The following is an 18,882-nucleotide window of genomic DNA, read 5'->3' on the forward strand; positions in this document are numbered from 1 at the left end:
GATACCTTCATGAGAAAGTCCATGAAAGTTGAACTGCTTAGAGATCACAGGATTGGCTTCAGATATCAAAATTACTTGCTTAGCAGACATCTATTAGCCCTCAAAAATTCAAACTTCACAGAAGAGACTCAGAAAGCATTTTATGCACTCAAACATTTTATTAACTAATCTACAGCAGACTCCTAAGGCTGTGCTCAGGATTTGAAATTTTGGCCTTAGACTGAAAAGAGCCAGCTGACCCTCCTTGCCACCATGTTACAGGTAGAATATGATGCTTTCCCCCAGAGGTGCTACCTTTAGATAGTCCAGGACAGACTTTCTAAACATAACAGAATGGAGGGGAGATGCAGTAAATTCAGTGAGCACAAAACAGGTAGCTGGTGATCTCTCCACATCGCATGTCCATGTTTTCACAGGTATGACTTCTGTTTAGGACAGCTCACATTTCCTTCTCTTCAGCTTAATTTCTTTGTCACGTATTTTTCAACAAATTAGACCATTTTTATTGGGTTGCCAAATGACTGTTCTCTTCTGGAACAATGACAGCCAGCTCTGTTTCAATTAATTGTATTTCAAGTTTAAAGATCACTCCAAAACAATAGGTCTTGTTTTGACAGAAATCCATACAAGTAAAACCAAGTGTTCTCCTAGAAATACAAACTATACCTGTTTATCGTTTTAGTTCATACGCACAGACATAGTTTTTATAATCTTCATATGGATTCCTTTCATAAATACATGTAAAACATGGAATAAATTTGATGTCTTACTTTGTAGGAGGTGGAGACTAACAGATGTGCGATATTCTGAACAGCTCCATGGTTAAATAAGATTGTCTGGTGATCTGGACCCTTCAAAGGAAAACATAAAACATGGTTTATTTTTTTAAAAGAATATGCAAGAGGTTTCCACTATCTGCAACTTATTGTTAAATATTAAAAGTAGATTTACTAACATTTACTTTGTAATCAGCTGGCATACAAATTTTTTTAAATAAGTCCAACTCTTATTTTTATGGCATTTATCCTTTTCCTGTAACCATTTTCACTCTTTTCTCCAATAGGCAATGCAATTAGTTTTCACAAATGAAAAAGCATGGATAGAGTACTTATGTTTCTATTCTTCATACTGGAAGCAATCGAAAGCTCCTGCTTTTCTCTACAAATCATATAAAAGATCCCCAGTCTCTAATGTCTTCTTCACTGGTAGTATTAAGCAGTTTCAACAATTCTAAGTCCAGAAGAGAGGGAATTAATTCTGAAACTGTTTCCAGACAGAAAAGTGACAGTGCTTTGAGAATAGATTTGTATTTTCCTCCTACAGACTATTTTAGTTTCAAACATAGTCAGCCAAAAATCTAGTCAGCCATCATTTAATGATTTCAGGATCTAAGTCAGAAATGGCTGATACATCAGTTTTTTTCAAAGATTTAAAAAGCACAAATACTGAATTTTGCAGTAGAAAGGGCTCAGAATCTCTGTAGGATTGCATGGGTCAACAAGGTTGGAAAAAACAACACGAAATCTCAACCCTCAAACAGTCTTTTGTTAGATCTGATCCGTGACTTATAAACACCTCTTTAGAAGTAGATTCATGACTCTAGTCATCTTTGCATAGAGCATGGACTATGCGCAATTTAAATTCAAATGTCCCTGCATTAATCATACCTCGATGCATTTTCTTGACTAATCTGCAAGCGAAGAAAGTATCTTCACTCGTTAATCTTTTGTTCAAACCCAGCTGAGTTTATGAGCACATCTATACACCCTCATATGCATGAATAATGCTTTATTTTCACATTTTAGATACAGCTGATATCAGATTCCTCTTATATTCAAAAGAACATTTTTAGAACATCCCTTACCTCTAAGAAAGAAAGCATAAAATTACTTTTAGATGTAACATATCTGGTGCTTTAAGAGATGCTTCAGCTGCTACTGCCACCAAGAGCTTTCTACCAAAAAATGCAATTAAAACAGCATGGTTGAAGTAGGAAAACAACTTACATTGGCACACAGAAGTGGCTGAGGCAATGATTTAAAGCCGCAGCTATGCCAGTGTTGAAGCTGAAGAACAGATATTAAAATATGTGAAAAAAAAGAATGAAATTAAAGTAAAAGAAATCATATTGACCTAAATAGTTCTAGTAATTCACAAGTAGTAGTGATTTTTCAATGAGATGCAGGTGATAAATTCAGCACAAACAGGACAAATGCATATACAGAGGTGATACTTGGGTGTATTCCTAGTTGGATAACTAGATGTACATGAAAATATCTCATCTGTACACACTCTGTTTGCACACACCAATCCAGCTTGTTTAACACACAATCAGGTTAAGCACTAACCCATAAATAAGGACAGCTTCAAATATAAATGTGAAAACTTGAGAATATAATGTATCACTTTCAAGCAGCTCAGGTACCAATTTAATAGCAAGGCCTTCTGCTTTTGTTTCTCTGCGTATACCAACAGAGTTCAAGGCACCAGTCCTACTACAGTGATATTTTTCTCCAAATACGATCGAACAACATATTTTAGCAATAGAAATCACACTTTTTGCATGATCTTCCATCATAAAATGTCAATTTTCAATAAAGCAATAGGATAGAACAACGTAACAATTCATTCCACAATGAAATTTTAAAAGCAGGTATCTAAATGCAAATGTGCCTTGGTTCACGGACCCAACACCAGGCCTAAGATCACATAAGAAAACACTCAGAACGGGCTTGGGAGGAAGTTGCTTTGATTACAGGCTTTATCCTGGATCTTTCCCAGACACAAGATTTTAATTTTAAACTTGTGGTGAAATTATGACTTATGCAGGGATTCACCACATACAAATGTAAGTTCCAGAACTATCTTTTCAAATTATTCATAAAATCATGTGTTTCCAAATGCATACCTTACCTTCCTAATTTGACCATTAAAATAGTAAAAGCTTACCTACTCACATCACTTTCTCTGGAAACAAATCAACTGTGATAAGAGAGAATCTTAAAAAGTAGATTTTGACTTGCATCTTAGCATACAATGTACATCAACCTGACTTCAGTTTACTTATTTGCTTATATGTTGATAGAATCCTGGCTCTGCAAGTTAAAATCTGCATCTGCGCTCTCTGTAAATCAACACTTTCCCTTGCTTAGGATGGCTCTTCTCCAGGGTCAATGTTTCCATCAGTTAATTTTAACTCTAAAAATGCAGTGAGAAGCAGTAAAAGTATACAGTAAAAGCAGAAAATAGCAGCAATATGCTAGGAAGCTGAATTAAGGATTTCCTAGCTCAAGAGAACAGGCCTGAGATTCTCCAAGGAAATTCAAGCAGGTGAAAAAAAAAACAAACACCTGAGAAGCTCAACCAAATAAAGACTCTGGAAAGGAAGAGAAAAAATGAATGCACAAGATGTAAGCAGAGAACAGTATGCAGGAACAAGGAGGGTAAGAGCTATGATGTGTCACTACTAGTTTAACAAAAAAAAAATCTACTAAGACAAGAGAAATATAAGCATCAATAACTCTTATAATATATGGTAAGCCTTACCTAAATATGAAAGCTTATAGTAACTTATTTCTTCAGGAAAAAAAATTAGAAAGGTTCTCTAACTCATGACCTTTTTTGGGGAAGATGGAGTCTTTATTAAAAATGTATGGACTATGGAAATTTTTAGTATTTTTTCTTGATTTTTTTTTTAAATCTAAGAGCATACTTTGCCTATCCATATAAATCAGAAAATCCCCCGTAAATTCTGCTTCACTGTTTTAGATGTTTGGTTATGGCTGAAAATACAACTGACCTTGATAATTAGACCTGAACCCCAAGAACTAAACCAAAAAGAAAGAAGAGGGCATTTTAGATTTTTGCTGAATAGCTGCATTACCCTGGACAAGAAATAAATTACTTCCTGATCATTTTAACAGGGGATGATCTGTTTACTCAACCTCAAATATTTTTGGTTATGCAGCTAATGTCTGTTCTGTAAATGCAACTATTTCCTAATACTCATACCCATCACTCTGCTTTTCTTGCACATTCATGTTTCTACCAGATTCTATCACCTTCCTATCTGTTCACACAATTTTTTCTTTCCAAAACCTGGGATTTTTCAAAATATTCACTGCAAAATTTATTCAAGAGAAATCTGGGGTATAGAGGCATTCAAAACAATAGAGTGCGTTCATAGGACTTTCCTTATTCTGCTCTTGTTAAGTGAATGGGCATTTGCTTTGATAACAGTCTACTCGATATGAAAGTCATCAGGAGTTAGTGGAGCTACAAGGAAATAACTCCTGTGGAGAAAGATGACAATAACTGTTTTCATGTTGGATTAATTACCTGAAGTTACTCAGCAGTTCTCACAGAGCCAACAGGGTTCATACTGCTACAGAGCTAACCCCTGATTGTATAAACTGACTGCTACACCACCCTATAATCAGTCCTATACATTTTCCTTGTAAGCCAGCATGGCCCAATTTTTTACCTGTTCAAGCTACTCAGTCTATTAAGGACATTTTAAAGGGCCACATAAACATGACATGCCTTACTGGAGCGTATTTCTTCTTAAAATAACAAATTCTTTTTCCAGTATTAGCAATAGATCTGAACTTCCACAGCCCCATGTAGGAGTTTGGCTTAGTATTTTTTTTAGACAGTTCAGTAAATATTAGCAGCCGAGTTACATTTTTATATCACACTACCGCTACAGTTTTCAGTGTTCAGCTTCACTTAACAGAAGAAATGAAATTGGATGAATGTACATAAATAAGTCAAAGTACAGACAAATAAATTTTTAACAAAGGAGTAATTCAGAGTTCCAGAAGACTCATAGTGATAAAGTAGAAATATAGTTTTCAAAGTAAATACTTAAAACCCCATGAATTTTGGAACTTTTTATTGTTGCTCCGGGAGATAAGTATGATTTATGATATCTTAAACTGTTTCTAAAAGGGAAAGATGCTGTTCAAATCTGATTTCCTACATTGAATTATTTTGATAGTTACTGTCTAACCTGTTGGTACAGTACCTACAAAAAAAAGCAACAATAATACAAAAAACATTGGTGTGTGGAAACTTAGAGGAGGAGAGGGAAAGACAAACACCCCTCTGTGTTTGGGGTGGGGTCACTGCTGGTTTTAAATTAGTTTTCCCATACCCTCCTCCCAAGAGGACTGCATTGTATAGCAGGAATGAACATGTCTCTGGATAAACCTGTAACCGATAGAGTTCAACTGAGAACAGCATTTTAATTCCTCTCCACCTACAGTACCTCTGAGAAAACATTATCTGGGTTTAAATCAGCTGTCTTGAAAGCAGACGCAAGACCTCTGCAAAAAGATGCTCACACTGTCTCGAGACTTCCAGAGAAAAATGTAAGACTTACAAAATTTATACTCAGAATATATATTTATACTGAGGACTGGTATTCGCCTAGACTTTGTCTTTGTATAGGAGCCAAAGGTGTAAATACATATACACATCCTATAAAAAAAGCACTTATTTGCATATTTTTACTGTAGAGAAACATATATCAAGCTCAATAAATCTGTCAGCAAATCCAAAACAAAACCAGTTTAGTCATTACTGTCCTAATGTTCTTGCCACAAAAGGCAGTATCATTTTACACAGTTTCTTTATACCAGAAATACAAGTTGCATAAAGAACATGTATTCTCTTTCTTACTTTGCAGCAATGTGAGAAGATCTGACATATGTATTCTTGTGTATATCGAGACCTACTGAGCAGTGCCATGAGGTGGGAGATAACTGTAGCATCCTGGAAACAAGTAAGAAAAGAAAAAACGCATTAACACTGTATTTCAGCATAGTTTCTTTCAATTTTGTCACGAGTACTCCCGTTTCTGCGTTCTGTGTTCTCCGTTCCACCAAAACCTGCACGAACACAGGACAATACCACTGAAGTAGTACAGAAGAGACTTCAAGGCATGAGTGACAGTTCTGAGCCTCATGGAAAAAATAAAAGGTCAATAAAAGTTAGGTATAAAACCTCAGGGATTTGTCTCCAAAATCTTTATTTCATGAGAAAACAATAAAGGAATGTGGAAAAAAAACCATGCTGAGTGGAAACACGTTCACTGAAAGCAATTAGTACAGGAGTCTCCTTAGTATTTCCTTACTGTGAGTGTGATTTACTTACCTCTTCATTTCAGCTCCAAGTAGGAAAGAGCAGAGAAGGGAACAAGGTGCCAGGCTGAACAATGTACAGTCCACCCTGAATTCTGTGGCACTCACCTTCTAACCAATTCATGTGGGCTAATACTGTAATTTCCTTTGTCTTTAAGTCAAACACACGCTATAGACATTATTATTGTGTGTGACACTAATGACAGAGAATTCCAAATAAATCAGCAAAAGAAAATCACTATACTGTTCTGAAAACACAGCCAGTTACTTAAGCTCTGTGTTAAGTTACAAAACTACAACATTTTAAAGCTTTCAGTTACTTTGTCCATTTTAGTGCCAGCAACTGCAGGGATATTAAAAACACTAGTCATTTTAGTTTGGAAAGATGGTAAACTAAAATACTTCCATGAAATAAAGTGTGCTGGACAGAAGAGATGAAAGACTGCATGAGTCTTCCTTTCCAAAGAACTTATGCTATATTGACCCTAAACAAGTGAGACTCTTTGTTTTACCTGCAGGAGAATTATGAATTGCAGCCCTCTGATGAGGGAGAGGTGGCTTACAACTAAGAGCAACATCTTCATGCTCCTCAGCTACTGCTACAGTAACAGAAGTAGCAGTAGCTTGATTGTTTTAATGACTATAGCCTCAAAGATACACAGCTGTTTATGAAAAGTTTTATTTCCTAATTGGGAAATTTCGAATCAAACTTTTTTTATATTAGCAAAATAAACATGTGTAAGTCTATCCTATTTGTAAATGTATTTGAGATTAGGCAAAGCTTTGTAATATTTATTTTTTATTGTTTGCTATTTTTCATATATATATATATATATATATATAAAAAAAAATTTGCAGACTTCTTTTAGAAAGCTTTGCTGCCAACATTCCAGCCACCTAATTCTCAACAGAAAACAACAGGGCAGAGCCAAGAAACACACAAAGAATAAACTCAACTTGTTTCTACTGCTTGTTTCTCAATAACTGGAAAGGATTGATGTACAACAGCCTCATTCGCCATTTTAGCACCCTACAAAGTTACTTACTAGAAACCAGAGTTCTTCCAGGTACATATATTCATGCTCACTGCACGCTTATGTCATAGAAAAAGCAAGGGACAAACTATTCTAAGCAGTATTCTTAGGGACTGGTCAACAATAACTCCAATTGATCTTCCTTTACACATGGCATATATACAAACACATCTGTTTCTTTGCAACTTCTGAACCCAAAGGCCTGCAAGGAATTGGTTTGGTTGCAGGGCAATAGTGGACATTACATCTACAAGTATGTTGTAATAGCGCTGATGATCACAACCATAAGTGTCTCTTGACTCTCCCTGACAGAAGTAAGTCTGCAGTGGTGTGCAAACTAAGTGGGCATTTGGTTTCAGGCATATGCCAAGCAGAGCAGAAAATATCCATGAGAAACCAAACAGAAGCAACCAAAACCAACCTTGTTCTCCAGAAAAAAATGTTACAATTTTACAAAGTCGTAACAGATCCCCAAAACTTCTAAATGTCTCCTCCTTTGAGTTAAAGGAAAACAAACTGACAATATACCCAGGATTCCTCTGTGGTTGAACACATCTGATTCATTAAAACAGATTCTTGTAATTTTCTGTAAATCTTTGGCAGCTGAAGATAACAAGCCATGTTAGTGTTCAATTCAACATACATACACATGCTAAGAGGCTTATCAGTGATAAAGTGCACCTCAGACAAAACAATCAAGAAGTCAGGAGGGCAGGGAGAAGAAAAGAGACTCCTCAGGATTCAGATGCAGTAAAGCTAGAAAACCTCAGGAGCTTCAAAACATAAGATGCCAGACCTTAAACCTCCTGCAGGGAAACCAGTATGTAATCAGGTTTATTTCAAAAATTATAACAAGGACAATGGAAATGCTGGTCTAAAAGTTGAAGTCTAAAGAAATTGAGAGAGATACTGCCCTTGCCAAAAGTAAGAGGTACAAGAATTCACAACTAAGAAAATACATGCAGAGTGAGCCAAGTGAAAAAATCTGCATCAGCTCAGTAACCCTTCACCAGAGGAGATCCCCATGAGCTAAAAAGGGTTCAAAGTGCCACTGTTAAAGAAGCATAGACACAGTGTTCCCTAATGTTAGTAACATATGTTTTTCTATCTACCTGATCTAGAAAACCATAGAATGTTGCAAACTTTGGGGATCTCAGCAAGCAGAAAACCTAGATTGGGGAAGTGGGGAGGAAGAAAACACATTTGTCAAGTTTTGGTCTCTTCCCCCAAATAGGTGGGGTTCTAATTTATAAGCACCCACTACTATAAATTGCTTTATAACTGGACTTTGTCCTTATCTTAAATTTGGTATTCTCTCAGCTAACCAGGAAATTCTAGTTAAGAATTTATAGATGTCAGTATCCATTCAGGTTCTTAGGGAGAAAAAGAAAGCCAGAAGAGTAGCAACTAATTTATTTGCTAAATCACAGGTGACTAGCATGCAACCAGATTTGACCCCCTCATCAGTCAGGTAATTCTTAGGGACTGCTCTGTGCAGCTGTCTTGTCTACAGAGAGATACTGGCAGGTGCAGATCTGCATTTTTGTCAGGTAATGAATACAATTCACTCACACAATCTGTCACCTTTATCACATGACCAACACACATCTGGCTACTGAAATATGCTGAAGTGGTCTTATAAAAGGCTATGGGACTCTCCCTTCTCCAAGCTGGTAGAAACATTTTGTGTCTTGTTTTTAAACTTGTACTGGTGGAATTGCTTATGAAAATCAGATTTCAATGAAAATACACAAGAATAACATTTATATTCTTCTTCATTACCTAAAAATGCACTTGAAATCCATAAAAAGTGAAAGGCGGCAAGCTTTGTATCAGGAGCCACTAGAAATCAACCTGAAGCTAAAGAACTAAAAGATTTCTGATACTATCACAGATTCTACTAGAACATATCTTCCCATATCCTTGTTTTTATCTCCAAAATCATGAATAAAAATATATTGCTTTCATCTTTGAATAAAATAATGGTTCAGTTAAACTCAGATGAATACATCACATCTCTCTACCTGTATCTAACACCACAGAAGGAACTAAGAAACTTTCATTTCACATCCTATCCAGTGACGCCACCATGCAATAGTACAGTTTCACCTAAAGCTCCAACAGCACTGATCACATGAGTATTTCTGGCTGCAGTGTGACAGACTGGAGAGTTTTGGCAAAGATATAAGCAAAGATGTAAGTGGACAGAAATGGAGCCCCTAATCCTTTGGAAGCTCATCTAGAGTTATAGAAATGGGAAGAGAATGGCACACTGATTTCCCTTAAGTAACATTTTACTGACCAGTGTGGCATCACAGCTCAGTGGTTAAGTTCCTGGATAGGAAGGTGTTCATATTGGGTAATGAAAAGCATTTTGATTTGCCATTTATGAGACTGGACTGTTCCAATACCAAACATTCTGACTGGGCATTTCTGGTCTCAGGGTGTCCCCAGGGATGATGGTGTGTACATAATATAAGGGTTAAGAAATCCTTGCAAACAACAGCGTAAGGGTTCTCTGAAGTTCTACAAATACATAAAGAACTGTATTGTTAGATATTCTGGACTAGAAAAGGATATGTTTGAGAAGTGTGATCTTTTATACACTTTCTCATTTTGTTCCATCAAATCAGAAATGTTGTGGGTATGAACAGGTTACAAACTCTTATGAAGTTGCAAGAGTGCTTAATGCTTGTGAGAAAATGATGTTAATTTTCCCCCCTTGATTCTGCTAAAATACATCCAAATTCTATAATAATTTTGGTATGTTTATCAGAAAATAAGCTAATAAAAAGAGTGTGGACATTATTGACTTCCATGTGAATGGTCATTATGTGTCAATATGAAGCTATACAATTTTTTTTTTTCATCTTATTATGTAAAAGTAACAAAGGAGCTTTCCAGCAACCCTAGTAAGCAACACTGAGTCTACATTTGTAATTTGTAGTTAAAACAATAAGATTGACAAATCCATTAAAATGTTGACTGCTAATGAAGACTAGTTCCAGGCAATTTCTGAAAAAAATATTTATACAACACATGTATGATAACAAAATTAACAGAGTTGCATTTACCTGCTAGATCCCAATACCTACTTTATTTCATATATACTTTCTTTCTCAATACCTACTTTCTTCATATTCCTTTTTAACTTTAAAACAGAATTTGCAAGATCTGTTCTTAAATATTTCTTTGTAGCAGATGATTATTATTCTTTTTTCCCAGTCAGAGAACTTAAATTCTTATAGTCATCCAAGTAACTTAAATTGAAGCTCTCTAAGCTACAATTCATTATTTTACAATTCTCATTTTTAAGAAATAGTTCAGATTAGAGAGTATTTAGCCTTGCTGCACTGGCTCAGGAGGAATGAAAGGAGTAAGGCATTAGAAAATGACCTAGATTACTCCTTTAATAGCTATGTATTACTGAGCCATGATGGAACACGCATACACTTTAGTGTGGTTTCACTGCTTGTTGAATATCTGTCTGTTAGTGTAACATACCCTGCTCTGTCCTGCTAGCCTTGTCCTCTGAATTGTTCCTCCTCCCCTTCATCAAGCCTGGTTGATCAGCAGGTGACAATAGGTTTTCCATCTCAAACCTCAACAACAATGCCTTTCACTTAATATTACTATCTCAATTAAGCTGGAAAAAGTGAGATTTCTGAAACTTCCTTCCTCATTGTCTCAGCAGCAGGGAGAACCTCACCCTGCTGCAGTGCCTCCATTCTCCAAGCTTCCTATAAGGACAGACTCATTCACAGCAGAGATTTCACCTGCTACCTGCCTCTTATTTCAAGACCGGCACAGTAGCCACAGATAGCAATTTCTCAATAAAATTCTATTAGGTCCCACTGAGGAAGGAAAATGGGATCACAACTGAGAACATCTGTAAGGAAACATGCAGGATGCCTTCATGGGCTGGAAAGGTTTTCTGCCACTGAATCCATTCTTTTTGTTTTAAGTAGAATAGCAAGAGCTGAAGCCACAGGCTAGCAAGTAAGACTGGATTTGACTTAGTGCTTGAATCTATTCAACAAGTCAAAACCTACCCAGCCACATTGAGCTGGCTACTTCAGTTGTACAAAACACTGCCAAATATAATCTTACAATTTAGAGTTGTCTGCATCTCAAAAGATCTCTCACCCACCCGGGTACTTCACAACATTCCTAACTTCCATTTGCAAGATGGTCACTAAATCAGTCTCAGCACCAAAGCCTTCAACCTTCCCGTGAAGGCAGTCTCCCCAGGATGCATTTACCTGGCACAGCAGGTCTGGATACAGCTCACTGTTCTGCACCACACTTGCTCCAAGATCTCTGTATGAGACACTAAAAGCCTTGCCCCTTTTTGAGAGCTCAGTGTCCGTTCAGCTGAACACACATATGGTCTTCATGTTTCCTCAGTACCAGTCCTAAGTTGCTAGAGGAAATAGCCCAAATGTTTCCACCTCTAAAGAACTACTTTGTCTTTAGAACTGAATATAATTGCTCAAAACTGCCAGCAGTTTATCCTTTAAGCACCTGTCTATAAGGAAAGGTTCAAGAGGAAAGACAGTTTCAGACACCTAGTATTTTTGCTGGGAGAAATTCAGGTTACATGCGGTGTTTTTTTGGTTTTGTTTTTAGAAAGAAATTTTGTGGTTTTTTTCTCCCAGACAAACAGAAAGAAATATTTTTAAAGCCCTTTAAAAAGCTCTCTTCAAAGAACTTGTGTATCCTGGATCTTTAGTGCAAGGTCTTCCAAAACCTCTAGAGTGACTGTAACATCCCTGGAGACACAAAGCTAAGGCCTAATTCCTTGTCCTGGAAATAGTCCTGGCCAAGGTCTGAGAGACAGCATCCTCCATGCAATCAAACTGCAAAGAAATGCTGGGGAAAACTGCTATCTTAGATACAACTCAGGAACTAACTTTTCAGAAGTCTTCTCCAGAACTGCTGGAAAAGAATGAAAAGCCATTGACAAACTTAATTTCTTACCTTTCAAAATAGGACCTGATAAAGGCAGAACTTGAGAGGCTGGTGAATAAGCTCTTTCATTCATTCAAGATCTGAAGCTACCTGGAAATGGTGACAGTCTCCCTGGAGCTGCTGTGATCAGAAACAAAGAGGGAGCAGGGTGGCTAAACGAGAACTTTAAATTCTTCCTGTTACTCTTAATGTTGGAAAAGTATCTGCCATAAAGTATTGATTAGGCCCATAATTACTACTTTAATTGCAAAGACAACTCCTCAACCTCTGTCTTGTGAAACACAGTTTGCAGAGTGAGGGTTGTGGCTAGCACCTTCCAAGAAATACAAAAACCATCTCCTTTCTAAAGGATCTACATTTAGTACTTTTCAAAGCATGGGTTTTGGGTATTCCCACAAGAGAAGCAAAGAAGCTGACTTGCAGAAATAGGACCTTAAGCAGAGTCATAAAGAATTTAACTTTCAGGTGTCCAACTGGAATGGGAGATTGGAAAATGGGTATTACAGTTCAAACTAAAGAACAAGGGCACCCTCACCAGATGATTGTTCCCATAGCTATGGTTAAGGACTATCACATTTTCCTGAATAAGGAATGGTGTAGCAGTTTTCATGTCACTGTTGTGCAGCTGAGAAAGGATGATACAGAAAATCCAGTATTTTAGGTATATTGTTCCCCCAACGTTAGTGGCAATTTAGATGTTATATCGGTTCTTTCACATTTCTGTACATACTCTTCCACTTCCTCTCCCTTCAAGATAGCAAATCTCTCCTCCAAATAGAGAGCAATTAACAGTCTCTACTGAGCACTGATCCCAAGGAAGAGGTATGGATTATTAATGGAGACGATGATCTTAAGTCCTGACTTTGGATGCTGAGAGCAGGAAGCAGATGCCCCTGCAATTAGAGGCCACCGTGGCGGAATCTGGGAGCATAAAGTGGAGTCAAAGGAAGGAACAGACACACAAAGAGGAAACTCTCAGATCACTCAGGAGAGGTGCCTTCAGTGGTCACACATACAATCTGCACTGAGGGTTTCCTTGCTGAACAAACAAAAAACAACTGGAAAAAAGGCAGTGAACAATGGAAGACAAAGCTGGCTGATTATCTACACATACTAAATACAAGGGGAAGCTGTAAAGAGCTGCAGAAAGACTTCATGAGATGAACTAACTAGCAGATGAAATTCAAATAGGTGTACGGTAAAATTAAGCCCCTAGAAAACAAGTTTACATACCTATTTCTGGAATGGTAATGTAAGAAATCATAAAAGGAATAAAGAACAAAATAGACATCATTACAGCACTGCATAACAACTAGACAAAAGTAATAAACCAAATCTGTTGAGGACTGTTAACACACAGAAATAGTCTCTAGTACTGACAGAGACACCCAAACCATAGAGAAAGTATGAAATCAGAGGCCAGCTGTGCCCTTTTCTGCAAGCATCAAGTCTTCCTCAGGAAGCAAGAGTCATCCCTTTGAGTGGTGGACCAGAGTGGTCAGCACTGTGGGCTCCCGGTTACTCTCAGAAATCCAACCTGCTCGGTGAGCTCCAGCCAGACTGCTGCAGTGCTACCCTTCTCCTGGCAGAGAGAGACTGCTGGTACAGTACAGTTCTCATGCCACAGCCTCCCTCAGCCCTTACACTGGCACAAAGGAGGAGGGAAGAGTGCAAACCCTTCTTTCTCTTCTTCCCAAGTAAGAGACAGTGACTGAGTTTGGGCAAGGTCTTCTGTGCTTAAGCTGCCAAGAGACAGCACCACCTTCAGACAGGGCTCCATGGCAATGGCTTTGCCCAGTCACCTTAACAAGGGCAGCACCAAGAGCCTTATTGCTTACATGCTCCAAGCTGAACTCAAGATTATAGCAATGGTGGAAGACATTTTCTAACTTCCTGTCAGTTAAATCTAAATCACACATATATTAATTAAAAGCAGAGAAATTCTGGAGGTAAATCTCTTCCATACAAAGTGTGAAAACTAAGCAAGTACCCTCACATCCAGAGCGGGAAGACAGCGTTGGATAAAATTTTAGGTTTCAGAACCTAACTTCTGCCAATATAACTCTGATAATGATGCCTGTAAATAACATTTAGAGACAGTTTTTACTCCTTAAGATTGTACACAAGACTGAAAATTTTAGTTTTTTTCTTTATCAGTGTGCTATCTTGTCAACTATCATGTATCAAGTATTGCTATAAATGTTAGCTGAGCCAGGTAGGTGAGAAATGCTAAAACTGTTGATCAAACAAGTCCTCACTAGTACTGTAGACAAGACCTTTCACTTCCAACAGCTTTTAAAAGGACATAATAATCTCCTTACAACTTACTGTGTATAGTAGATCCTCTGGAGTTACAGGACTGATGAAAATGGTACGGAGACATCGCAGGCAAGCCTCAATAAACTTCAAATCTGGTGACAGTAATCCTATAAATATAGACAAAAACTACTATTCAGTTTCATTATCTTTGCTTATTTTAGTACTTTAGGAACATTTACTAACAGATCCATTAATGGAAAGTACCTTGCAATAAGGCTGGAATAATATGGCAGTCTAGTAGGGATTTGACATTATTCTCTGTACCCATTGCAAGGCTTCCGAGGACCACTGCGCATTCTGTTCTTAGTTCTGTGCTGGAGGTTTCTTGCTGAAGTAAATACAGCAACCTGAAAATACAATTATTTTTAGAGGAAAATTCACACAGATGAGAACTTCTAAGTGTAGTAAAATAAAATTATATCTGGATACTGCTAGAAGATGATGATGAAGTCCTTAACATAAAGATGAAGACTGAACAAAAGAGTAAGATGAACATTTTAATTATAAGAACCTTTTTACACAGTGTTCCTACAAAGGTTTTACTCACTTTTATGGTAAAAAAAACCCACATTGTTTTTTCTAAAAATGTAACGTCACAGTACTGATATCCAGGATGATGTCTTTCAGGACACCAGGAAGATCCCAAATTTCAATTAAAGGAAATGAGTCTGCAGTTTGACATCAGCGGGAAAGGGAACCTCATGCATCTCCTCTAATACCTAGGGACATGATTACTGCTATCGTGATGGTTGTTATCTTTGGCAGTGACTTCTTCCAGGTCATGGTTGCAAAATAATTCCATCATCAAGCCAAACCTGGGGGCTGAGAGTAATCTGTATTTTGAACATTGAGAAATGATCATATATGAACATAAAGAAAGCCCAGAAAAGTTTTATGTGCAGGAAGCCAGCTGAATTGTAGCTAAAAAAGGTGACTTCAAGCCTAAAACACATCTTGGCAAATGTATACCTTGAGTCTCAATCAGTATGGATTCTTTATATATTCTTTAGGTATTGAGATATCTATGATCCCCTTTGAATGTATTTTAAATTACATCAGTAGCACCTGAATCACAGCAGAGGTCATCGAACACTTTCAGTCTAAACTCGAGTCACACAAAGAGCCCAGATAGCAACCAGAATCCTACCTCACATCAGCAGGGAACATAATCACTTTAAGATTCACATGGTTTATAAGCTTAAGATGCAAGTCATTTAATGAAGGGCTCCCACATTACAAGTCTGAGCAAAACTGTAACAGGTAAGACAACTTGGACACTGAGATACAATTCTCTCTGTACATGCAACATACACAGTCACTTGTCTAGATTCACTGAGCTAAGACAGAAATACTATCAATTTACTAACTGTCCAGTTCTAAAAGGTCTCTCCTAAAGCCTTCTCTAGGAGCAAAAAGGAGCTAAAAGCCAGCATCTACACCACTGCTGAAGGGGACAGAAGTAGTTGCTCCAGTAAATGGCTCCCTGAACAAAATGCCCAAAACCTGACTTCCTAAATCAAAGGCAAGGGAAAAAATAACTGGAAACACAGTAACTAAGCGCAATTTAGGTCCCTTGGTCTAGAAAAGGCCACGAAGGGAACTGCAAGCAGCCTCACAACAGACAGTAACACAAAAGAGTACCAAATGTTTCCCAATTATAAAAGGCAAAAATTGCTTCTTAGAATCCCCTACATTTGAAACCTGAAGTAGGCCAACAGACATAACTATAGCATATCATGAAGAAAGCTATGAGACCCTTGGTCTCTTCAATACCTAGAAGCAGCACATTTATAACAAAATCCAGACTATCCCAAACAGCAGATAATTCACCAAGCTTTTGGAGAACAGCAGCAAAATAATCCCCCAGTATTCCCTAATAATTTATTCAGATTAAATTTTTTCTGATTGCAAATCTGCTAGGAATCTGCTTTACTCTAAACACAGGTTTGACAGCAGCCAGAAAGTGAAGAGATATACTAGTTATCACTCAAAACACGGGGGTACTCTTTTTGAGATGTGGCTAATCTCATAATGCAAAAAAGCTCCAAAACACACATACTAAGGAGATTAAATACACTTTCTTCCTGAATACAAACAAAACAGTTGAAATGGGGCACAAAATTTACGTGTGAAAGGCAAGCAACCCCAAAAGCACAGGTATCTTTTCTCCTTTCAACTTCTTTTGCAGTCAAAGGATCAGACTGGCATAAATTCAGAATGGCAAAGATTTCTACAACCATTGCTGTTTTCTTTAATCCACACCTTCCACAGATTTATCAAAGGCATCCAGGTTCTTTGTCCCCGCTTACCTGTTTCATCTGAAAGACCACATATTCCTAATGTTTGGAAATTACTTCTCATTTCTTGTATAAATCTATTCTGACTAATCTCCACCTCTTTAGTATTGCATACCTATTATCCTATAATCCGTGTAATTCTCATTTCCTACAGCGACCAGGTAATTATCCCAGAAAGTCCACATGGCTCAGTGAGGTTGATCTGATGTTTGTTCTTCCTTTTACTGTAGGCCCCTTTAATACCGACAGAGCAAGGTATGTAAAAAAGCCTCAGCATATCTCACACATCATTTGTGCAAACTCAAAATGAACCATACCTATACTATTGGCTTCTGGAAAAGGAACAAAAATAATACTTAAGACAATTAAATTACATGTTTCTAAAGCTACAAATTCTGGTACTGTATTCTTTGAAGTATCAGCTGCACTACATTCAAAGTAAAGATTAGTGCTGTTTCTGAAAGACTACAAAAGCAACAAAATACATAAACAGTGTTATGCAAAAGCATCACAAAGGAAAAAAAGCCTTTCAATTCTAATCCAAATGAGATAAAATAACCTTACATTACTATTACTTCTTTATAGACAGCTGTTTTGTTCTCTGCCTTCTAGATCAGGTAAGGATACACAGAAGCAGCAGCTTCTTTGGTAATGTACAAATGCCCTGAGTGATCCTGCCTGAAAAGTATCCTTGAAAAGATGTTCATTCAGTTTTTTGTGGATACTGAGCAGAAAATCACTTTACTAATATAGAAAATGCCATCTCATCTATTGTTCTGACTGACATTTGCTAATTGCCAAGAAAAATCCCTTATTGTAGAAAATAATTTGACAGGAATTACCATGAGTATATCAGAAGATAAATTAACTTACTGCAGTAACCTGTACAGCTATCTTATTTAACACCAAAGACTTTTCTTGACCCTTCTACCTTATACACACACATTTTGTAAGCTAAAATCGCAGAACAGTTTTCAACATGTTCTATTTGTAACTCCACCACTAGAAACCCATTATGTGTCTTCTGTAACCCGTATCACTATTTCACAGCAAAAAATTTAAACTTTTTTTTTTTTCCTCCCCGGTATTTAAAAAACAAGCTGAAAGATTGCACTTTAAAGAGTTAGCAATTTCGAAAACATACTGACAGCAACCCAGATCAGTCAAGAGCAGAAATCAGCAACAACATACACACAAGTTTTCACCTCTGCATGAGGAGTAGAGTACAAAGTTTTAAGTCTGTCGTCAAAACAATTTAGCTTGAGATATAAGTAGTTTATTAAAAGTTACTTTTTAGAATTATTTTTAATGATACTCTGTGTGACATAGTAATTTTAGTAAGACTTAAGGCACTTGATTCCTAGTGTTTTCACTATGCTTTCTCAGTCTGTTCCTTCAAATGCTTTAGTGTTAGAGTCCTTCAGTGATGGTATCTGTAAGGACACATCCAGGCTCATCCATACCTACACTGCAGTAACTAGATCTATTTACAATGCAGGAACATAAAACTGACACATGCAGTTTAACTCTGCATGTACAGAACAAACATGCCAGCAAGCAACATAAAGCAACTTCCAAAGTGGGAATAAAAGGCTTCCCTAAATCTTCAACCATACCCCAAGACAAGTGTTTTGACAGCATGTTTTAAATTGAATTTTGTTTTACGGGCTAAACTGGGTAATATGTTTCAAGAGCGCTGGGGCAAAGTCAATTAGCATCTGTCCCCTTCCTGCGAGAAAGGCCTCACACACTATTGCTGACCACTGCTAACTTGGAGATATGCTGAGTTTCAGTTCAGAATTATCTGAAGGAGTACTGTCACAGAAAAATACCTATTCTTAGATTAGATGATTTAAGATCCCCAAGCCCCCTCCACACCCCAACCAACAAAAAACTCTAAAAACAAGGATCAAGACTACACCAATCCTTTCACTGATTATCTTTTTAAAAAGCTTAGCAAGCCCTTCAATAAACTTTTCAGACATGGGATTGTCTGGGAAATACTAGGAGAGTCCTGTGATTTAAGTGTTCGGAAATATGGATCTAATTAGTAATTAGAAAATGTCAAACACAGTCACCTTTTTTTAATTAGCTTTCAATAACCTAGACATCAATTCA

The 18,882-nt window shown here is 37.2% G+C and overlaps 1 protein-coding gene across 3 annotated transcripts in view; it reads right to left on the reverse strand.

Moving 5' to 3' along the window:
* ARMC8 (armadillo repeat containing 8) overlaps positions 1–18,882 on the reverse strand; it is an 81,050-nt gene that overhangs the window by 33,741 nt on the left and 28,427 nt on the right. For 2 of the 3 annotated variants that reach the window (XM_026855487.1, XM_026855485.1), the window contains 5 exons: positions 14,672–14,814; positions 14,477–14,574; positions 5,683–5,775; positions 2,007–2,066; positions 771–851 (listed from right to left, as the gene is read on the reverse strand). In XM_026855487.1, the coding sequence (XP_026711288.1) occupies positions 771–851; positions 2,007–2,066; positions 5,683–5,775; positions 14,477–14,574; positions 14,672–14,814 (475 nt within the window). The remainder of the gene's footprint in view (positions 1–770; positions 852–2,006; positions 2,067–5,682; positions 5,776–14,476; positions 14,575–14,671; positions 14,815–18,882) is intronic. The other variant, XM_026855486.1, reaches the window with a different exon arrangement.

Source organism: Athene cunicularia (assembly GCF_003259725.1).
Source record: "Athene cunicularia isolate RWA chromosome 9 unlocalized genomic scaffold, athCun1 chr9_part2, whole genome shotgun sequence".
NCBI classification, from domain to species: Eukaryota; Metazoa; Chordata; class Aves; order Strigiformes; family Strigidae; genus Athene; species Athene cunicularia.